Raw genomic sequence first — 24,486 nt, 5'->3', positions numbered from 1 at the left:
TTTTTTCGATTAAATTATAATTGATTAAAACCGATTATAACTCCATTGTTTGCCCATTTTGTTTTCGGCTTTGTATCTGAATTGTTTATTTTTAATGCTTGTAAGAAATGACATTGGCTGATGTAATAAATGAGAAAAAATGATTTAGAAGTTTTCAAATCAATTCGAAATCATAACGTTTATTTTTTAAATTATTCTCGATTAGAATTGTTTCATAATGCACATTTTAAGTTTTTTAACCACCAAAAAATCAGCATATTGCTTTAGTTTCATGCTTCATTTGGAAGAATTATTTTTCACCTAATATTATTATTATGAAAGGATCTCTAACAAACTTTTGTTTTGTTGTAAAACTTTGTGTTGAGATGGCATCCCATTTTTAGAGCTATTAATATTGTTAGAAAAATAATAACCAAAACAATATAAAGAAAATAATAAGCTACCGATTATAATTGATAAGAACTGTTTTTGTAAAGTAATTGTCAAAAAATAAACATAATGATCCGTTATGATTCATTACTTACTCCTAAGCTTGGATGCGGGTATAAAAACTAAAAATGAACGGTTGCAACAAAAAAAATTTCAAATATCGTCAGATCTAAAACGCATTGGAAAAAAAAATGATTTAAGAAAATATGAAAACCTAACTAAAAAAATTGTTTTATATCTGCACGAATCGTACAGCAAAGCTTGGCTGTAAAGATAAAAATGTATTTTGTGACAAAATTCATATTTTGCAGAAGCCATTCAGGGAATAAGAAGGTGAAACGATTGTGAATGGTTGGAACCTTTTCATCATTAGGTCCCTCAATAATGACAATGGAGCCTTGGTGTTGCGTAAACAATGGTAAGCAAGATGATCTTTCAATGGACATTTTTTGACCTATATCAACTTGATTCACAATGTAACGAACATAGATCGCTAAAAAAACATAGCTAACTGAGGTTTCAGCTGCGTTTGAAACCCAAATGACAAAGAAGCTGGGTTTCAAGTATTTCAAAACAGTTTAAAATAGGACAACTTAGTCAGAAAAAATTAATAGAAAGGAGAAATTGAGCAAAAAAGTGTAAGTTAAATATTGTTACGTACTAAATGTAATAGTATAAGATATGGAGTGGAAATTATATACTTTTATGTTAAGTAGCCACTGCCATCAAATCTTTTCAATGAACAAAATGTGCAAAACAAAATGGGCATCGCATAAGACTCGACAACCATAAAAAGATAAAATTGAAAATCGTATCGACAAGCATCAAAAATCAAACAGAGAATTGAGTTATTGTCAAAATATGAATTATAATAGATCAAAGAATTGATACAAATTACATTTCTTTAAGATTAAGTGTTTGATAATCAGCGTTTGATTCAAGTTATTACAGGTCCTTTTTAAAATTTTCAGTTGCATGTGGATTGTTTTTAATTTTCTCGACTGCCTAAGCAGTTTACTTTTTTATCAGAAATGAAAGTTTCCGTATAAACGGATTCAGATTGTTCTATTGTATTTATTGTTTCGACTTTCGTAAAGAAGGTAACGGAATATTTGTGCTTGGGGTGGTTTTTTCTTCTTCAGACAAACTTCGACTTTTTAAGTTGCCATTTTTGACAATTTTTGTAAAATATCATTAAAAAAGGATTGTTGCCTGGAGTTTAAAGTTAAAAAGACACTGTACCTGTGACCTATTTTCGTAAAATTATGGGGGTATAAAAGTTGCCATTTTGGGACAATTAACGCCAAAATTGATTTGTTGCTAGTAGCGAAATCTATCAATTTATACTTTATTTGCGTGTGGGGGAATGATTTTTACTAAAACTCAAAAAAATCTTCATGTTATTCTTAAATTTTTAATTTTTTCATGTTGTTATTGCTCCATAGACCTTAAAAGGCAGTCGAAACGTTCAAGGCTTCGGCCTGATAAGAGCAGTCTTAATTATTTATCGAAATTATGCTAGTCGATAGCTTTTTTAGTTTCAAATTGATTAAGCTAGTCGAGCTTTATACTAGGCGAGCTTTATGCTAGGCGAATTTTATGCTATTCTAGCCGTCACTGTGCTCGTACGATTTAAACGACTGAATTTTTCAAGAATTTAATTGAAATCCGATATAAACTACCCATTAGATCCTTCAATCTTTGATCCTTCACTCTAAAAAAACAGTTAATTTAGGGCAATAAAGTCGCCTATAACAAACTAGTAAGAAAACTCAAAAAATTGAAAAAATACTACGAATGTTTCGTTGACACTAGATGTTTTTTCTTTCGAAAAAAAAACAGAAATATGTTTAAAAATTGCTGGTTAAAGATTTTCTCTAGAGAAAAACCTCTACGCTCTGATGGTATTCATTTATTCCATGTTTCATATCTAAATTTTCAAAAAAAAAGAGAATTAACAAAATTTGCAATTATAACTCAGTACTGTTAAGAAATTTAGCATGCGAACATACTGCACAAAAAGAAATTGAGAAGATTTTTTCAAGAAACAGTGAATAAATTCCAATCAAATCTAGGGTTACTTACATTTTAAATTAAACTTATGAAAAAAGTTTGATGATTGCTTTAAAAAAAAATGATTATGTGTGGACCATATTTTTTAGGCGCATCAAGAATATAACATTTTTTCAGACGCATCAAGAATATAAAAAAAACAAATAATCTTCTTTGCAAAACTTTCCTCGTCGAAAGGGTTATACAATTTTTTCATATATTGTATAAATTGCGCAACCTCTAGCTGATTTGAATCCACTGTTTTCATAAATCGGATAAACCAACTCGTAAACTAGTGTGAACAAAGCATCCAAAGACTACCGGCATAAAAAATGTCCAATAGTTCAGTTTTCATCCAAGCTAGCCCTTTCTTTAGAATAGCTTTTCTCCTTGTAGCTTTTGGATCATCTCTCAACCCAAGTCTTGCTAGTGAGTTAGCAAGCCAGCGTGAATGAGGGCTACTTTGCTGACGGTAAAAACATAGTCAAGTAGAAATAAATCGCAAATAGAGCAAGAGCAGAGAAAGAAGGCACGGCAGAGAAAGATAGATAGATAGATAGATAGATAGATAGATAGAGAGAGAAGAGAGAGAGAGAGAGAGAGAGAGAGAGAGAGAGAGAGAGAGAAAGAGAGAGAGAGAGTGAGTGAGTGAGCGAGTGAGTGAGTTTTGAATTCAAGCTATGAGTGGATGAAAAAAAATCAACTAATTAGAAATTTGAGACCTATCTCTATTTATAGTGAAGTTGTGGGAGTTGACTCGATTCTGACCCAATTTTGCAATCAGAATTGCTTGTGTCTGCCAACGCATAATTTTTCTCTGGATATTCTTTCTTTCTTTCTTTCTTTCTTTTTTCTTTGTGCGATGAAAAAAAAAAATTCGAGAGGTTTTGATTTTGGTTGCAACTGGTAGAAGCGGCTGTAGCAAGATTTTTATAACATACTTTTATAGCAAATGTGAGACATTGGTAGACTAATTTATAGAGCAAAATTCTTCAAAAAACAAAGTAGCTGATTCTACAGTTGATCAGTTGTGATATCGCAATTTGTCTTACACGATGGTAAACCTAGCAGCAGAACAGTAAAGCTAAGAAAAAACTGAGGTAGTTCTTAAATCGAGCGGAAAATTTTGGAGCTTTTCAAATTGTTTTCGGTTTTTACTTGCTCTTGTCAATATATTTTACTGCTCACTAAATTAGAGCTCACTATTCCAGAGTAAAAGTTTACCTGAAACTTTTGAATAATCAAAATTTTTATATATATAAGTTCGAGCAATTGAAGGTTTTCAAATTAAAAATAGTTGAAAATCTTACTTAAATCTTCTGAAACTAACTTTAAAATTGTTCTGTGAGCATCGTTTTTTCTGATAATATAAATTATTACACGGGACATTTTTCTGATTTTTGCGTCTACCGGTTTGTTTTCAAGCTTTTTGAATGGGCAAGGTTTGATATTTCTCGAGGGGGGTAAGCGAAATTTCAAAAAAAAATTTTTACTTTTTTCGAATCACTTTTTCATAAATTGGTCAAATTGACATTCTGAGCTCGCCAAAGTCATCATTAGTTTGAGCAATTTTCTGCACCGCAGGCGAATTTTTGTCAAAACAGATGAAAACACATTTTTGGAAGGGTTACCAACTAATCACGTCAAAATAGTCTAAGGCGACTTTTTAAAAAAAAATTAGCATAGGTCAGCAAAAAAAGTCCTTACATACTACCTTTGGGGTACTCTTTTGATCATCAAGTGTTCAAATTCTTTTGATGAACGCTTGCTTAACCCGTTTTTCCTAAATCCATTACAGTATATGAACCTACTTTTTGAAAGTTTTGAAAATTAAAGATGTAGTAGATAAGCAACAATTATATTTTGCATCGAGCAGTTTTGTGAACAACTTGATACAGGGTGTCAATTTATAATCAAAATTCGAAATACAATGTAAGCTGATGTTTATCTGGTATGAAACACATATGAAAAAATTGAAAAAATTGAACAAAAACGCTCTTTTAGAAGAAACAGAAAACATACATTGGAAAGATTTTTGATGCTAACACGCGATACTGTCTTTCTATTTTTCTGCATGATTGTTTTAGGAATGATATTTCACTAGTTTCAAATTTTGCTCTAAATTTTCAAATATTGCTCTAGCTTTTCCAATGTCACACGAAAACACACTGAACACGTGTGTTTTATGTAGTAGACAAGTATTAGCTACATATTGCAATGAGAATAATTGTGAACAAATCGAGACACGCAGTGTCGAGATAAGAACAAAATTCGAGATGCAATAAAAACTTGTGATTATCTGTTATAAAAGACATGTGAAAAAAGTGATCAAATAAGCACATTTGAAAAAATTTTCATTCTCAGACGTGATTTTTTCTTTCAATTTCTTATTCATTTTAAAATGGTCCAACATTCTAGCTCAAAAATGACGATTTTTCCCTTAGAGCTCCAGCAGGTCTCTCGCAAGTTCAATGACTGAAAAACAGATGGGAATCCTGGATAAAATCTGTATTATGCAACCACAAACTGAAAATTAGGCTAGCCAGTTCCTCAAAAAATTTACACCAAAATAATTGCGCTAAAGCAGCGTTTAAATTGATTACCCTTATAAATAACCTCATAAATTGTGGTTGCATAAAGTTCCTTAAAACCAGAAAGAGTTTCTTTGGCAATCTCTTCAAGTGTTTTTTACGAAATGTCTCAAATTGTGGATATCGCGCATCAAAAAAAGCCAGCTACACCTGGGTCATTGATTCTTGGAAACAATGTATTCGATGGGAATGTTGTGATAAACATAAACATATAAATAAAAAGCCTTCATTCTGTTTCAATAAAAACTGAAATTACAATTTTGAGCTGTGCATTAATTAACGGAGCATTATTTAGCATTGCTTTATTTAAATAAAGTTGCATTTAAATTTTGGAATTCTTCAAATAAAGTACACATGTGGTTTATCAGTTAAAAATTGCACGAGATTAAAGACGCGCATCTCTAATTCCATTCCACACTTGATTAGCATTTTTGGAGATGAAGAGCATTAAGCTGATCAATTTATTTCCAAATAATTCTCAGGAGTCAGGACCAATGAAATAAGGAGGCAATGTAAACTTGATACTCATAATTTTTTCTTTGTTTATATTCAATCTACTGCACTTTTCAAAGTTTTGCTTGAACAAATTTAAGTTGAATCAACATTGGCAAGGAAATTTTTGCCTTTAAAAAATGTTCATTTTTTCAGTAGAACTTTTCAAAGTCGCGTAATAAACAAAACTTTTTTAGCGGTTTTGTTTATTAGAATAACAAAATAACAGAATGATTTCAAAAAAATATTCCAACGTCCTAATCGTTTTGAGTTTGGATTTTATGCTGCCAACAATTCTGATATGTGTTCTTAACTTCCCAACTGGGTTGTGCCATGATGACGGCGATGAGACGCATTACCGACAAGGGACCTTCTGCTGCAACGAGAAGTGTGGCAGGGGAAAGTACTGTCGCTGGTTTGAGTCATTCCACACCCAGAATGTGTGGATACCTACCAAGGAAGGACCAGTGAAAAACACTGGTATAACTAATACAGGTACTTACTTCAAATTTTATTAGTTGTTTCGACTAACTGGTTTGTTGACAGGCAGATAGCCCTTTGCCGAATATGGAAGCTTTTATAGAGAGAGCAAGGGGTGAACTAATTGATTTTTTGCGACATTTATTCGACTAACTCCCTAGTTTTTGAGATGGCGCTATATACGCCAAGATGTGTTGAATTTGACGGAGAGAAGCACTGAAAAAATGCCGCCCCCTCACAAAATACCGGACCCTCTCAAAATGTCGGTCAACCAAATTTGTCTGAAAGCTATAGGGAGTTTTTGATTATGTCAGCAGAGCGCAGAGAATCATTTTCATCATTAAGAAAATGCGCATTTAAATCGAAATTCAAATACAGTTCATTTGACTAACGTGAGGTTTAACTTGTTCAAGTTTGGATCCAGATAACTCCTCCATTTATGATACCCTCAAAAGTTGTCTGAAGTAGATGGATAGCTAAGTGACGATGACTAAGTGACATTTAGTTTCAACCGGTCTCTAACTTCTGTGTACTGTTTTATCTTTCAGATGAGAAGCATTACACGTGCGTGTGCGAGGAAAAGGGAGAACTGGATCCAGTTTCACAAGCTAAACTGAATGAGATTATGAAGAACTTGGAGACAGTGATAGAAGAGAGGGTATTCGACAAAAGAAACTCAAAATGAGCTTGGGTTAGAGTTGATATCATCATCTCTAATTCCATTCCACACTCAATTAGCATTTTTTGGAGATGAAGAGCATTAAGCTGATCAATTTATTTCCAAATAGTTCTCAGGAGTCAGGACCAATGAAATAAGGAGGCAATGTAAACTTGATACTCATAATTTAAAAAAAGATGATAAGCATTGTAACCTTGTATTCCCATGGGAGCAATGAGTTTAAAGTCATATATTCCAACATTTATTTCACAAAATGTTTTGAGTTTTGTCATTTATGCATGAAACGTGAAAGGTTCGGAACAAAAACCTGTTAGATAACGGGCCTCCGATATCGATCTTCACGCTCGGAGAATCGACTAGGGCTATCTAGTTGTATGGAATAGCCCTTCAAGTGCTGATACCGCATACGATAAAAAGTGCCGAGACTACGGAAGTTATCCATCGAGAATAACCGGAAAGCCTCGAAAAAAAATCAACGAAAAGTGTCATAGGACGAGATAATCATCGCGAGAACTCTGATGCCAGGCCTGGGGTTACATATGGTTCCTGCGTTGAAGTCAATCAAAAAGAGAACAGGTGCAGAGAACCAGGAGCAGCATACATTGGATGAATGGCACGCATACTTGACAACGCAATTTGATAGTCTTTTTGTACGCCTATGTAAAATTTCGTGAAACTATGATGTGAATTGTCGGTAAATTATTATTCGTACAACAGAAGCAGACAGTCCGAAGGTTTCTGTTAAAGTTGGAAGAGATTATTTTGATGTTGGATGAACTGATTGAGACGTTGCTGGTACAGCAGGACAACAGGCCTGCTCTACCCCTGTCGAGGCAGTTAGACTGGAAGCCAACGTCCCTTGCTACCACACAACCAGCCGACGTCTCTGCGCGGTGTCCTGGGAGAAGGCTATGCGAGTCCCTCTTGAGCACCCCAGAGACTAGCGAGAAGCAACTGGAGAGAGCAAGCCAGAGAGTGAGAGAACAGCTGGCGGATGAACTCTCGAACAGAAAAGTCTCGAGATTGAAAAACTGCCATGGATCGAGCGTAGAAGGAATTGGGAAGCGATAATCCAGTTGGATGGAGAGAACAGTTCGAAGGAAGGAGTGGAGAAAGCGTTGAAGATCATCATGGAAGAAAAGGCGGACGTCGTCATCTACACTGACGGATCAGCAGCGGCGGGGCAGGCGTGTTAGTGAAATGAAGTCACCTGTAGTGAAGACCCGCGTTAGCGTGTCTATGGCGGCGGCGAGGGCTTGCATCAAGCTGTCGATAATCACACTGCCTTTAGCGCGTACAGGAACCCAAGTGAACACTCAACCGACCCATGTGTAGAAGATGCGAGGAAAAAAGTAGAGCACTGGCTTGCATGCCCTGGCACGGCAGCAGCCCGATTCGAACTCTACGGTACGTCTAGACATCATGACTGAAGAACCCTCTTTGACGATGGCGTTGAAAACGTTATAGTCACACTTTCGCCCTTCCATAATCAACAACAACAACAATAGCAGCACTAGCAGTAATAAAACAAATTGCTTGAATTGATATTTTGCATTTCTGGTTACCTTTACAGCGAAGAAGGGCAAAAAGGACCAATGGCCATTCTGAGACAAAAAACTGAGAGAAAAGCTGGAAAGCTTTGTTTCTAGACGATGGACCTAATGCACTCCGGGTCGAGGTCGTTTTTCCATGTTCAGACGGTGTGGAACCAAAACTTAGCATGTTCAGACCGTTTGGACTAGAAAATGCTATGTTCAGACCATGTAGACGAAAGGAATCTGGTTTCAGACCGCGTGGACCGAACAAATCTGGTTTCAGACCGCGTGGACTGAAGGAATCTGGTTTCAAACCGCGTGGAACAAAGGAATCTGGTTTCGGACCGAGTGGACCAAAGGAACCCGGTTTTAGATTGCGTGGACCGGAAAAAATCCGGTTTTAGACTTCGTGAACAAAAATATTTTGGACTGAGAACGCGTGGAGCACTTTATCCGGCTTAAGACCAAGGGGTCAACAAAAAACAAAGTTACGAAAAAATCTGTTCGGACAACCCAGGAATAGTCCAACGATGTCCGTTTTCAACTTTTTGAGTCAAACGATGTCCCTTTTCGTTTTTTGATTTCTGAATCGAGCGGAAAAAATTTTGACATGATTCGACTTTAATGGACTTCGTTCGACTTTACACGACTTTGCTTGACCGTGTATAATTTACCAGAAAAGGTTAGAGTTTGCTCGACTATGTTTGACTCCGTTCAATTTTGTCCAGTTTTACCGCCCGGTTGGAGACATTGGTAGCATTATCGGCCGAGTACGGCAGCGGCTGTTCGTTAAACACAGATATATACAGTGTAAAATATATAAGTCAAGAGTAAGTCACACAAGATTTTCTCGTAGAGGCAATTTTTGTTAGAATGATCGCACAGTTACATTTGTGGGCAAAATTAAACGCCAATTTAGGTTTTTACTCTCTAAAATGCCTTATTTTGAGGACCATTTTGGATAACCTGTATTATGATTTTCACCAAAACTTTTAAATCGACCTGCTGCAAAAGATCTTAACTACACTCTCTGAAAATTTCAACTTTTGATTTGAATCAGTTACCAGTTTTTTCCAGGTCTGAAATTGCCAGTTTTCACCATTTGTCACGAGGTTTCTATGGGAGTGAACACTTTTTTGGATTAGCGGAGTAGTAAAAACTGGTCATGCGATGTGAAGCAATTTAAACGAGTAAATTTCATTGTTCAGTGTGATAAATTTCCTAAGCTCTGTTGTTTTTTATAATTTCACACCACTGGAAAAATCTATACCAAATAGTAAAAACTGGCATTTTAAGACTTGGAAAAAACTGGTAAATGATTCAAATCAAAAATTGAAACTTTCACTGATGGTAATTTCGATTGTTTGCAATAGGTCAATTTAAAAAATTTGGTGAAATTCCAAACAAATGTTAGCCCATTTGGACTACGAAAAAAGGCGTTTTGAGAATGAAAACGAAAGTTTGCGTTTATTTTCGTCCACTTGTCAATTAACAAAAAAAGTTTCTAAATTATGTTCAGAGATGAAAAAATATGATTCCTATAAAAAATAACAATAAATGAGAAAAAAATTGCCCCGAGACATGTTGAAATTAGAATATTGCAATTTCAATCTGAACAAATGCGGTTGTTTCGGGCATAAAATCCTTACCAGATGTATAAAACGCGTTTGGAAAAAACGCCAATTGATTTGCCATAACCTCCCAACAATTTTGAGCAGAATCACGATTTTATCTCGAAGTTTACTGGCAAAATTTTCCCAAACTAAAACATTTGTGCAATAAAAAAATCATGTAAAATGCGATACGGGCAAACACGGAAAAATTGAGGTTGAAGTTGAAACAAATCGAAGCCGAATAACGATTTACCTATATATAAGTTTTATAAATATATATATTCAACACACGCCCACTCACACAAAAATGGGGGAAAATGAGTATTTTGAAGCATAAAATTATCAACTACGCATCCTAGTAAACGCCATTAGTATCAGTTATATTTGATTTTCAATGTTAGTTTCTATAAAAGAGAAAAATCTGCGATTAAAAAACAAAGGAATTTACTAAACTCTGAATCGATTATAATTGTAGATTTTCTTTTCACCAGAAACTGAAATAGATACTCAAATATGGTCAACGGCTATTTATGGAATACCAGTTCGGCGAAATTCACGCTAAAGCCTTTTTGCGTAAGAAAGCCAAATCAAAACGATTCTTAGAGTTTTTTCTTCAAATCTTTGATAGTAATAAACTGAGTAACTTGCAACCAACTGGGCTTGAATATTTCATTTAGGAATCATTTGTACTTCAAAAATTGCAACAAAAATTAGTTCCATTCACGTAAACCTTATGAAGAAGTTTTGCAGCCAAAAATATTGAGCGTTTTGGCAAATAAACTTGTAAAAACCTTGCGAGCGTTATGCTCTTGAAAATATATGGTGATAATAGCCCAAAACGCTCATAGAAATAGAAACTTTCAACACTTTCATGAACTACGCCTTTTTAAACGTTTTCATCAGAATAAAATATTGGAAGCTGTTAACTAACAGCGTACATTAAGCCAAGCTACGCTGAAAAACAGTGCCTCAAAACGAATAAAAAAGGAAACCTGCCAAATAATTTGAGTGCATTGAGTCAAAGCTGGGTTAATAAATAAATTTGAAATGATCGTGGTTTTTTGGAAGTTCGTGAATTTATTGAACTTAATCTAAACCAACCGGGGTATTTTTAGATTTCAGTGCATTAAATTTTTTTTAATTTTCAACCAAGTAGCCCTTTTAAGTAAAACGGAAATTTTTCGTAGTGTAATGCTATGCCCGGACGTTTAATTCAAAAATTTTGTGTAAGTTTCAAAGTGTTCCCATAAATTGATCAAAGTCCTCCACCAGAACATTCAGACAAGTGAAAAAAGTAACTGCTGAGTAATTTTTTATCAGGTCTAATATTGAACAAGATTGCTTGTATCAGATTAAAACACTGAATATATAAAATACAAACTGATAACTGATATATTTTGCACCTAGCAAAGTATTAAAAAGACCAAATAGTAAGGATCAATTCAAAATGGTAAATTGGTTTGATTTCTACTACGGATGTATATTGCGCGTTAATTGTTCCAAATTGGCTATGTTGGCAATTTTCAACCACCCGTAATTTTGCGATGAATAATCACAGGTGAAATATTTTTCAATTAACTCGTTTAAAAATGGAAACATGTCGGTAGAAATAACCAGCCCGAGCTTGAATACTCCGTGATTTTGCTCAAAAATTGAAACAATTACGAACACAGAGGCGGATCCGCATTACGCAAACACAAAAAGCAAAAGCGCTCAAAAATAGAAGGAAGTACAGCATTAAGTAATTAGGCGTTGAAATACAAAAAATACACCAGAGACAGAGGAGATGCTGTATCTAGAAAAAAAATCTTTTTTCTTCAATTTTTTTTAAAAATATATTTTTTTTCAGTGTATTTTTTATTTTCAGTTGAATTAAATTTTAATCTCAGCGTTTTCCATATACCACTTTTAAAAAAATTAATGCGCTTTTGGTTCTAATATTAGACACAAATGCGAAGTTGCATTTCGCATACACAAGAAAAAATATGACCGATAACGCTACTGGGAAAAACTGAATGAGTAAAAATTAGAATCTACAAAATTTCTTAAGTGACGCACGCCAATTATGACGCATTAGCAGTACCAGCCATTTTGAAAAAAGTATATCAACTAACATGCCTCAATATATAGAGCAGTTTATGGAGCAGTAATAACATGAAAAAACTAAATGTAATAGAATTAAAATAATTTCTTTTTTCGAGAATTTTTTTGTGAAATCATCTCCCCACACGCCATATAAAGTACAAAATGATATGTTTTGCCACTAGTAACAAACAAATTATGGAAAATAAGCTTCCTTTAACCAATTTGGAACGATTTCTATGACGGAATAAATCTCCGCCTACGCGTTAATAGCGCGAAATATATCGCGCGTTAATTGTCCCAAATTGGCCGAAACGGCAGTTTTCAAAAAAACCCATAACTTTACAAAAAATGACTAAAGGTAAAAAAATTTTCCAACTTTAAGCTCAGGACAACAATACTTTTTGAATGATATAAAAAATTCCGTCAAAAATGGCTAGTTAAAAAGTCGAAATTTTTCTGAAGAAAAAACCACCCGAGCACAAGTATTCCGTTACTTTCGTTACAGAAGCCGGAACAATAACAGTCTGTGTTAAAGTCCGTAGCATTGCCTATATTTAATAGCTGGTTCTTGATCAAATTAAACCCATTTTATCGCAACAATATTTGCGACTTAGCTTGGAAAAAAAAGATAGTTCATACTATAACACAAGCATTGATTGTGTAAATAAGAGACGCTAAATACATCCATTTAAAGTTTACATTGCGTATGAGGGCATAAAAAGAAAAATGAAAAAAAAAGAATTTTGATAATTTTATCAATTTTTAATAGGCCTTGAAGTTCAGTATTTAAGGCTTCACCCTGATAAACGAGCTGTGCCGCTTAGTTAACACAAAAAATCTTTTTTTTTGCGCCAATTGGACTTCTGATGTTCAAGAGCGGAAATTCTTTTCCTTTTCTCTAATAAAAAGGCATTGAACATTACGAGGCCAAACTGTGCACTGGATAGTCGCACAATTTTGTGTCTGTATGCTCCCAGATTCCAGAGACAAGTCTGTAAATATGGTAAAATTTTGTCGGAACGATCAAAGAAATTGAAAGAACAAAAGAAGATCAAAGGGATTGTCCTTTTTGCGGAATCCGCTAACAATTTACAAAATACACAGTTTGGCCTTGTAATGAAGTTAAAAGAAATCACGTGTTAAAAGAAAATAAAAGTCAGACCGCAAAAAAACTGAATATAAATTTCTTTTAAATCTTTTTTCTAATAAGAAACACAGTTCATTGATAATTTAAAAAACTTACTTCTCAAGACCAATCGGAAAGCATCATGGTACAAGAGTAATCTCTTCAGTTCGCGCCCTCCTCTCCGAACAAATTGTAGTTTAAATCGTAAGTCTATCACTGTATTTTGTTCAATTAATCCCAAACTTATGAATGATTTATGTTATTTATCGTTACATTTACATTTTTGCCTTCGGGTTTGCATACAAATACCACTTACAAATGCATAAACCAAAAATCTACATTGTATAACTTTATTTTACGATAAGTGCAATAGTTTTTTCATGTCTCTTTTAGTTCAAAGCCGTCATTTTGTATATGAGCTTGAAGTTCTTTCCTTATTTCTGTTTCGCGTTGTTTCAACACTATGAGCTGAGTCCCGACAGCTAGAATGATGAAGAAAATGCCTAAGCCAGATCTCCACCAAACTATGTCTGGAAACAGAAACAGCTGCAGGACGAAACTGAAAACTGGGGACAATAGTTGAATCACAGCTGTTGCTGTCACTGTGACCGATTTTTCATAGGCTCCTTTCGGTGCAAGAATGATAATTTCTCTGTGAAAAAAAAGGTAATAAGCAACTGATTCCGAAGAATCCGCCAGCATTCAATTGTCTAAAACATTGCAATTGCTATCGGCTGCTATCTGATTGGTCAACAGAAATGCTATAGTGTATTGAAACTGCAATATCGACAATAAAACCTTTTTAGTTATATAGTTTTACGAACATATTTTCCCTACAGTGATTTCCCAGAGACCCGCTTATCATACGTGCACCTGCCTTTCAAATTAGAACACAGTGTTATTGTCTGAAAAACGGCGGCTAGAAGGGCTAGCAATCGAGGCATGTTTGCACACTGTTGTTGACTCGTGACTCTCCAGGGGTTATACGAGGTCAATCCGCTGGCAAAGTTACCCAGGGCTGCTCCCAAACTAGTCCAAGGAGGCGGTATGTTTTGAAAGCGTCGAATATTGGCATACATGCATGCAAATGAAACCCCTGCTAATGCAACTAGAGCAACACCCTTTAAATTGTCTACTTCCAGAATATTTTTAGTAAGTAAATCTTTTGGGTTGCAGACAAAAAACGTCCCAATAAAACCAAACAAAACCGAGAAGAAAGTTAAAACAGATGGAAATCTCTTGTCTTCTAGCATTTGAAATATAACTGAGCTGCAAATATGGAAAAAGACCACAACCATGTTATTATCAGCTGGTAAGATGTACTCCAGTGACCAGAAATGCAGGAAAATAGCAGCTCCTCCAAACACAAACCCATTAAGTAAACTCAGATACAAATCTACATTTTTCAAATTCTCCGTCGGCTTGAAGCTGTTGTCCAAAGCCAGAAGCAATATGCATGTTGGAGATCCAATAATGCCGACCCAAGTGCTGATTTGTGACGATTGAGCTCCCGATTTAGCAAAGGAGAGAGATCCTAACGAATAACAGAGAGCACCTAATGAGAGGTATATAACACCCCTGCTCAACATCATGATCAGAAAAGGACATAAGCGAACAGAATTTTGAAAAGTAAAGGTATTTCTAATAACTTCAACGATTTTAAGGAATTGATTTGTGGATTCTGTAAGTAGCTCAGACCGTGTGTGTTAGATTAGCGTTCCAGAGTTTTTCCCTCGCCAAAGAGATCACGATAAAAACTATTGCACTCAGTAAAATGTAACTTCATTTCAAATTAAATCTGAAAACTAAAACAACAGTCCTGTCAATATGAAAATGGTGTTGGTTATATGAGCCATAAAAATGCTTCTACCAAATAGCGTAGACTTCAAAATGTTGTAGCGACTTCGGTCAATTAGAATACTATGCTGCGCTTTAAAATCTTTCAGGCTTCATATTAAGCAATGGTGAAAAAATTTAACGAGAATCTGAGATCGAAAAATTCACAAAGGCCTTTTTATAGTAATAAAAAAAAATGTTTCCTCAATAATGCCTGTTAGACTAACCTTACATTTTCAAACGCGTTTTTCTCAAATTGAAGTAAGATAGAATTAATAACTTAAATTTTCAAACGCGTTTTTCTCAAATTGAAGTAAGATAGAATGAATATAGTGCAATTATTTCTCAGAGATTCTCAACCAAAATTTTGGCTTTTCTTAATTAATCAGAAATTACGCTGAAACTACTTTGTTAATTGATAATAAAAGTATATCACAAGAAGCCTCTTACACATACCAACAAAAATCTAGAAGGGCTAAATCTCCACAAACCTGTATAAGAGAAAATATTTTTGCTTTATATTCAAGAAACGTGATTTTTACTAAATAAAACCCAAAATGTTTGCTTAAAAGCAATTTTAAACAATTTGCACAGTTTTTTGAAGATTTAGCCCTTTAAAATTTTGTTGAGATGTGTAAGAGGCTTCTTGTGATACAGTTTTCTCATCAATTAACAAAGTAGTTTCAGCGTAATTCTTGATTAATCAAGAAAAGTCAAAATGACCCATTTTTGGGGTAAAACTTCGGGCCCGAATTTCGCAAAACAAATTACATCATATTAATTCTGCTGAAATTTTAAGCAAGTTGTGTCCTCATAAACTTTCACCTAAACTCAATCCAATCTGAGAAAAACGCGTTTTAAATTTCAAGTTTAACGCGTTTTGTCCGGTTAATTTAAATCAGCACTGTATTTATGACAACAATAATTATTTTAATCATGATCATTATAATAAGAACTTCGAAGAAAGTGAGGAGTTATATGCTTGGGGTGGTTTTTTATTCGGACCACTTTCACTAAATTCTGATCCTTCTTGATCTACATGGGGCCAGCCGAATATGCTCACAACTGGTAACCTGCAGTGAGTATGCCTTAACTTTTTTATCCCGCAGTATCAAATCTTTCCAAATTGAATTAAGGCAGCTAATTGGATTTGATGCTAGAAAAATAAGGCGACAGGGCATAAAAGTGACCGAACATTTAGAACACCAAAATGTATTAGCACCCAAAGTTACTACAAATACTAGCAATGCCATCCCAATAAGTTTCTGCAGATATCGAACCACTTAAATACAAGATTTTCGATAATAGTTATGGTAATTTTAATAATGGTTGATGCGTGTTTAATTGTCAAAATTTCCGTTTTGGGTTTCTCAGAAATGTTTTAACTTTTTGTGCTTTCATAACTCATTTTGAGAAAAACGCGTTTGGAAATTCAAATTTTGTTCGTTTAGTCCGGTTAATTTAAATCAGGACTGTTTTTGCGATAACTAAAGATTTCACGATGAAACTTACACAAAACGAACATCTCGAAACAAAGGATTTAAACAGAACAAAATATCAAGAAACACAAAATGTTTCAATCTTTCATATTTGTAGCACCCCTCGCAATCACAAGAAAAAAACTGAGAACAACAGTTCTACAAAACAGCAAAAAATTGCAACAAAATATAGAAACGTAAATTGAAAAAAGCAACTTCAAAATACAAAAAAGAAGCTGCTTATTGGATTAACTACTAAATACAAATATATTTAGAGAACTTTAGCTTAAATGAGTCAATGTGAACAACTAAGCTTCATTCCAGGGGCGGACTTAGAGGGGGGCATTCACCCCACCTCAGGGATTCGACCCCCTGACGCCCCAAAGGTTCCCCCTTTGTACTATTTTGAGATATCCACTTTTGGTGACGTACCCTAAAGTTTTTCTAAAGGCGCCTTCGGCGATAATATATATACTAATTTTGAGCGCGGAGCGCCCGCCGAAAAAACGCGACTTTCTAAAACTGTCCAAAAAAAGCCTAAAAACGCCACAGAGTCTTTTTAGTGCTTTGGGTGAGCTTGTTGCGAAATTAATTTGGTCGACAAAAATTTTTCTAGAAATTTTGAAAATCTGCCCCCCTCGAAAACATCCTAGATCCGCCCCTGCTTCACAATAAACTCGTTTAAACGACAAAAATTTTTGTCGAGCTTGTTTTGAGAAACCGTTTTGAAAACTTTTTGCATCGAGGGAATCAAAAGTGCAAAAGCTTTATTATTATATTATCTCACTCGACCCTATTTGTAGTTTTTATTTGCAGTATTATATTATGCGCGAAAAAAGTCACAGAAAAAGTAAAAGACCTGAAAACTAAATTCCTCCCGCTTCACAAACAAAACAAAAACCTCGCAGAATGCATGATTCAAATTTGAACATTTGAACATCGCGTCCAAAAATCATTCGCCTGATTCGCTTAGTCCTGACGCATGGAATTTATCATTTTACGAACAATTTATTCTTAGAGATCGGGCAGCAATTAAACTCTGCACTAAAAATGGCAAAATTTGTTGGAAAACTTGAACTGATCTTGTTACATTCTGCTCGCTTGCGTAAAAAACTCACATTTAATTATCAAAACTGTTTTATGAAAACCGTTTATCAGAATTTAACTTTTTTTCAGAAACTGCACTCTTAACTCAATTTAAAAAGAAAACTTAACATTAATTTTTTTATTTGTTGATCAGATAGTCAATTAAGAGCTCAGAGATGTAAGTTAAAAGATGCTACAACTCAAGATCTAACTTACAAGATGCTAAAGCTCAAGCTGTAAGTTAGAAAACACTGAAGCGCAGGATGTAAGTAACAAGATCCTAGAGCGCAAGATGTAAGTTACAAGATTCTAAAGCTCAATATAAAATTTACATGATGCTAAAGCTCAAGATGTAAGTTACAAGGCGCTTAAGTTTAAAATGTAAGTAAAAGATGCTGAAGCTCAAGGTGTAAGTTACATGGTGCTAAAGCTCAAAGTGTCACTTACAGGATGCTAAAGCTCAAGATGTAGGTTAGAAGATGCTAAAGCTCGAGATGTAAGGTACAAGATGCTAAAGCTCAAGAAATAAGTTACAAAATCCTAAAGCTCAAAATGTAAGTTACAAGATGCTAAAGTCAAGGTGTAAGCTACTAGATGCTAAAACTCAAGATATGAGTAACAAAATGCTTAAGCTCAAGATGTAAACTACAAGATGCTAAAGTTCAAGATGTGAGTTACAAGATGCTATAACTCAAGATGTAAGTTACAAGCAAACGTGTTGGAAACTTTGAAAAACAAAAAGGGAAAAAATTTCAAAAACACAGCCTTAGAGTGTAGAAAATGATCAAAAGAAAGCTTCAAGTCTGAGGTGCACTAAGAAGAAGGAAGCAAAAAAATACTTTCCGGCCAGAAACACATAAGACACTAATATTTAAAAAACTCCGTGAAGTTTCCGAATTTTTTGACATTTGAAAGGTTTCTAGAGCAGTGAAATGCAATTATGATTCAAGATATCAGTTATTTTTAGGATAGTTTCTAGAGAAGTTCCTTGCAATTAAAATTCAAGATATCGGTTATGTATTAGGAAAGAACTCGGCATGTATTAGGATAGTGAATAGATTTCCCCATAAATTGAGATTGGTAAAAGAAATCCATTGTATTAAGATAGAATGGAATCTGCAATGTATTATGAAATAAGGTTTGAGTACCACGGTCAGAAAATGATTTAAAAAACCTAGCTTTTAGTGCAAAAAAATTAGTGTTTGAAAAACTTTTCAGAAACCTTAAAATTGTTTTGTGAAAACTTTTCACGTAATCGTTTATTATTCAATTGTAATCTATCAACCGTATATTGCATGTAGAGTGTAAATTGAAACCCAAACGGTATAACAATTGGTATTATGTTAGAACAATGAAATAAATGTTTGTAGTTTTTGCCTTAAATTTTTTTTTTTCATTTTTCATTCAAAAATTAATTAAAAAATTTGATCTAAAATGAGTCATGAAGTAGTTTAACAAGTGTTCTAACTATACAAAGCAATGTTCATATTAAGTATGAATATGTTGAAACCTAGCTGAAAACTCCGATATTCCCTACTTTCTTGAAAAATTTTAGTTGTTTTTTCCTATTAGACTCAATTCTGTCCAAAATTCTCCACATTACACCTTTTAAACTGATACTCAACTGGCATTCTGTCAAAGTAAAGAAAAACAAACTTAACAGCATGATTTCAAATGATCACTTATATTCATTATTCTTATTTTTTGAAAACGTCTTGAAAAAAAGCGATGATTAGATTTCACCTCGAATTTTTCTCAAAGATTAGCTCAAATTTATTCAAAAAGCTAACGCGCTGTGTCTTAATCTACTTCTATAATTGACACGTATATTTACTGTCACAATTTATCCAAGTTTTTATTCACAATTGCCTTTCTAGTATTTGAAAAGGTACACAATTGGAGGGAAGTTCAAACACAGTTTTTGCAAACTACATCTAAGTATTTAACGAAAATCAAGAATTTTTAACGATTTATTAGTGCTGAATGAATCTTGCTAAAAAAACTACAACTTCTGAAAAGTCTTTCGTAATATTCATATCAAATTTGGTATCGTTAAAGGTGAATGAAGTTTATTAAGGTTAATCTCTGAAGCAAATCTGAGGTGAAATCTAATCATAAACTTAATTTAAAAAAAGTTTGGTAAAAGATGTTAAGAAATTTTGCTATAGTTGATCACTTAAATTAATTCTGCTTACCACGTTTTTTATTTGGACAGAAAGCCAGTTGAGTATACATAGAAAAGTTGCAGTGTGGAGACTTTTGGACAGATTTTGAGTCTAAAAGGAATAAACTTAAATTTTTCAAGAAAGTACAGTTACCTCAGTTGTTTTTTGATACTCGGAGGTTTCAGATCCATTTCATCTAGGCCTCAACATAGGCATACCTTATATGCACCTTGCTGTGGATAGTTAGAACACTTTGTAAAACGCATCATGACTCAAACTAAATTGAATTTCACCGTAAATCAAATTTGAGGAAATAAAAAACTCCGATTTTTAAGGCAGAAACAATAAAAAAAAAACTCGTTTGGGTGTTTTAACATAATATCAATTGTTATACAATTTGGGTTTTAAATTACAATTTAAGCGTGATATGCCGTTGATAATTTACATTGGATAAAAAACAATTAAAAAAATTACCAAAACAAAATTAAAACTTCTGAAATTTTTTTCAAAAACTTCAGATTTTTGCAAGAAAAGTCGATTTTTTTAGTATTTACTTGCCATGGCACTAAAACATTATAACTTAATGCATTAAAAACTCTATTTTATATCTTAAAACAATCAATTTCTTTTACCAATCTTATCACATTTGGAAATCTATACCCTATCTCAATGAAGCAGTTCAGAGTAGTACGAGTAATTTCAATGTAAAAAAAATACAACTAAAAGATTTTTTTTTCCAAAAAAATCATTGTTGAGTCACCAAACTCTGAAAAGGCATCGCGTTATTTTTATCTGACAAGGTATCAAGAGATGCAAACTTTTTCGGCACATAAAAATTCAAGAAAACAAACAAGTTTTGTCTAGTGGAAGCAATTTTATTAAAGATCAATTTTACTTTTTTCGGTGAAATTTCAGTTTCCCCGATATTTTGATTGTAATCCGTTAAACTCAGATGTATATTCAAATACTTTTTGAGTATATAATGAGCGTAGCGTGAATCAATTTGCATATCGCAATTTTTCTGTAGATTTTGTTAGCTCGGAACTTATGAACAGATTAAAAGAGCAACTCTTGATTTGGTAAGAAGCGATACTGTTTTTTGTTAAAATTTCGATTAAGTTTGAAGTAATTGAAAGCTTAAAAATCATTTCACTCTCCAATTCCTGTTTTGTTAGGCTCATCTTGATTCACCGTAGAAAAACTTTTTTATTCAGGATAATGGTATAAGTTTTGACCTAAGACTTATAAAATTGTTCATGTTTACTCAGGCCTGATACAATACTTGAATTAGTTAAAAAACATCAAAAAAATGAATGGCAGCTTAAAAGCTTTGCGAAGATTGCACAAGTTCTCCCTATTTGGAAAAGAATAAATTTACGCTTTCTTTTCTTCACATTGTCTCCAATAACCGCACAACTTTGATTTGATATGAAAAAAAACGTATTGGTTGATTTATGTCCACATATACATAAGCAGTTAGATTTCGCTGCTGCACTTGTTTCGCATACAGTTCCTTAATTTTGGTAAAATACCGGATTTATTGTAAGCTTTGATGTAAAAGAAGGATGAAGTCTCTGCTCAACTCCAGTTTTCTCATATTTAACATTTCTTTCGAATCCACAACAACAATGGTTTATCATTCCGGACAATGGGCAATGAAGATAATAAATAACAAAGGTTCATATAGTTTTACATGTCAGACCAAGCGTGATATATCAATCGCATGGATTGAGTGACGTCAGAAAACATTGACTTGGAGCTGAAACTGTCTGCAAATACTTTACAACTTTAAACTCAGACAAATTTGTTATGTATAACAGTCACAATGAAATTGCATTTTTCGTCTCCGAAACTGAAACGGAAACTGGATTTAAAGTAAAAAAGCAATAATCAGATTTTTTTTTCGAAACGCAAGTTTCAAAATTATTGATTCAAAATTTTTCCAAAACTACAGGGGTATTTCTGCTAATGCTAATAATGATTCCATCTGTTAGCTCATTTGAAAAAAAAATTCGTCGCTGCGTGTTTGTCGGTCTTACTGTTTTTTTTTTCAACAATTTTTCCGCTTTGACGTAGCCTTTAAGTCCAAGCTGTTTCTTTCATCTAAATCTTCGAACCTACCAAGTAATCATTGGAAACGAAAGTTTGCTTCGGCTTCTGCTTGACCTTCCAAAATTCATGTTTGATAAAAAAAGTTCCCATAAACTTTGCTTCAAATAAATCCCGATTAGGATAGTTATAAGCTTTAAGGTAAAATCTTACTTCGTCTCACATTTAACTGATAGGTGTATTTGATAACTGCTCTTTTTTCTAATACATTTAATTTGGTTGTCTTCCTGCATTTTTATCAGTAACGGTCCAGACTTTTCCGGTGCGGCTCTTTTATACGAAGTTCATAGATAAGGATAGAAACGAGTGTCACATTTTCCTATTTCGCTTTGATCAATAATTGAAGAAATGTGTCTCTATCTCAATAAGGTTGGTGAGATCATTTTGAAGTGCTGGCATAAAAATCGCAGTACAGAAAATGAAGTTCCCACATTTTTCTCTTCAAAGTGTCGACTTGCTTTAAAGTTATATGCTTTCTCATCTAGTGAAAATTTTTATATGCTGAGATGTTTCTTCATAGTACTGACATGAGTTGTACAAAAGTTTTTGTCCTATTGAAAAAAATTTCAAGGGTCTTACAACTGAATGTTGACAATAGCATTTAATATGTTTATTAAACAGTCGAGTGCAAAAGACCTATAGTTTTCTTCCGGCTTCTGCTTGAAATTCCATTGTTCAATAAGGTCGATGAGATGTTTTTTTTGAAGTGCTGTCATAGGTATAGCAGTACAAAAAACGACTTCCCTGGCCTTTTTCTTCGAATTACCGATTTGCTGTTAAATTGTTAGCGTTCTATTCGTGTCGTTGCTTGTACATATTGGGCTGTTTTTTAAATAGTACTGACATGAATTTGTCTTATAAAAAACATTTGTCTTGCGGCATTACAACTGAGTGTTCAATTTTAACACTTGCTTTGTTTATCATTTTGTCGACTGCGAACGTTAAAAGTTTACTTCAGGCTTTTGCTTGACGTTCCAGTATTCCTTTATGTTTTCGAGAAACAAAATCTTGAAAGCTTCAATACTAAAGAATAACTTAAAGGTACTTGATTCGACTCTGGTCACCTTGAAGAGATATTTCGTAGAAAAATTCATGCTGCGAAAAGATAGGACAGATGAGCACTTTGGCAGAATAAATGTTTAGAGATGGTGATCTCATAAAATTTCGAATATTTAAATGGAAATTTTTGTCAATTTAGCCATAGCAAACAAAGATTTTAATGCATCAAGTATAGAAGTTTTCCGATGTACATTAAAAAGCTTGAGTGTGATGTAAACAACTAGTTTGAAAGCTGGTTAGGACATATTGTTGATTTTTTTAACTTTTTTTTAAAACTTAAATAAACCAATGAAAATGGTTTGGCAATTTTTTGACCTGAAAAACGCTTCTTCTTATTTGTTTTTGAATGGATTTTTGCGTAAAATTTTTATAGAAATGTTTTTATTTCAATAAGGTTGACGGAAATTTTTTTGAAGTGCTGGAATAAATATCGCAGTACAGAAAATGAAGTCCCCGTATTCGTCTCTTCAAAGTACTGATTTGCTTTAAAGTTAAATGCCTTCTCGTCGAGAAAAATTGTTTATATGCTGGGCTGTTTCGTGATAGTACTGACAAAAATGTACAGAAGTTTTTGTCCCAGAAAAAAACTTGCAATGGGCTTGTAATTGAGTGTTCAAAAAAGCACTTAATTTGTTTTTTAAACTTTCGAGTGCAAAACACCTATAGTTTTCTTCCGGCTTCTGCTTGACATCCATTGTTTATATTTGTGGTCTGAAAAAAATCGCATAATTCAATTCAAATGATTTCCGATTAGAGTAAACAATAACTTTGTCTTCCATTTAACTGATGTATCTATATTAAATTGGACCTAATGGTGCAGGCCAACCCGGCCCTGTAAACGACTTGCAAGTTCAGTGCGTGCGAAGCGATGTTGTACCTTAATATTCAAGATTTTCTAATTGTTTCTCGAAGTACTGTATCGCAGATAATAACTTATTTGGATCTTATTTATGCCAACCATGATAACAACCTTCCATGTTTATCTTTCTATTTTGATATACAAAAGGCATTTGATTCAGTGTCTCATCATTTACTGTTAAAAAACTCTGTGCCCTTGGCTTTGATTTTGATTTCATTAATCTGTTTACATCTTATCTTTATGACTTCTGGTGTCCCTCAGGGTAGCGTTCTGGGTCCTTCTTTTTGTTATTTATTGATGATCTTCCTGGTTAAATTGTTTATAGTGTTTATTTTTTATTTTGCGATGACTTAAAACTACATTCAAGATCATCGCCTAAAAAGATTCAACGTGATATTGACACACTTTCTGAATGGGCAAAGTTAAATGGACTTTCGTTTCATCCTTTATAAACCAAGAGTTTTGGCTATCCACAATACATTTTTACAATGGAATTAGAATTTGTCGAGGATATTAAAGACTTGGGCCTGATTATCAAAAACCAACTCAATTGGAATTCGTATATTGACCTTAAACTTGCCAAAAGCAACAAAACCTTTAATTTTCTACGGAGAAATGTGCCTTTTCAAGTTAAACAGCAACGTAAACTTTTACTCTATCGATCAATATAATTCTATCCGTGTTACTTTTTAGCTCCATTGCATGGTCACCTTCAAAACACAGCCTTCGCACACTCGAAAGTTTTCAAAAACGCGTTCTTAAATGGGTGTCAAAATCGAATGACTGTGACAAATGGCTACAGATGCTCAACA

The 24,486-nt window shown here is 33.7% G+C and overlaps 2 protein-coding genes across 3 annotated transcripts in view; both read right to left on the bottom strand.

The window, feature by feature from the left end:
• LOC134843621 (kinesin heavy chain-like) overlaps positions 1-24,486 on the bottom strand; it is a 405,881-nt gene that overhangs the window by 363,613 nt on the left and 17,782 nt on the right. The window lies entirely within an intron of this gene.
• LOC134844328 (uncharacterized) lies at positions 13,275-14,979 on the bottom strand. The gene is made up of 2 exons (XM_063860962.1): positions 13,960-14,979; positions 13,275-13,708 (listed from the first exon to the last, which is right to left on the bottom strand). Exons 1-2 carry the CDS (start codon positions 14,672-14,674, stop codon positions 13,461-13,463), a joined length of 963 nt encoding a protein of 320 aa, XP_063717032.1. The 5' UTR covers positions 14,675-14,979; the 3' UTR covers positions 13,275-13,460.

Source organism: Symsagittifera roscoffensis, chromosome 4, assembly GCF_963678635.1.
Source record: "Symsagittifera roscoffensis chromosome 4, txSymRosc1.1, whole genome shotgun sequence".
NCBI classification, from domain to species: Eukaryota; Metazoa; Xenacoelomorpha; order Acoela; family Convolutidae; genus Symsagittifera; species Symsagittifera roscoffensis.
This window is presented reverse-complemented; position numbering and strand designations above follow the sequence as displayed.

Bases quoted from the DNA above. Each gene is read 5' to 3' on its own strand.
- LOC134844328 (XM_063860962.1), bottom strand. From the start codon at position 14,674: ATGATGTTGAGCAGGGGTGTTATATACCTCTCATTAGGTGCTCTCTGT. The intron at 13,709-13,959 runs GCAGGTGCACGT...TTGCACCGAAAG, and splicing joins ACTGTGTTCTAATTTGAAAG to GAGCCTATGAAAAATCGGTC.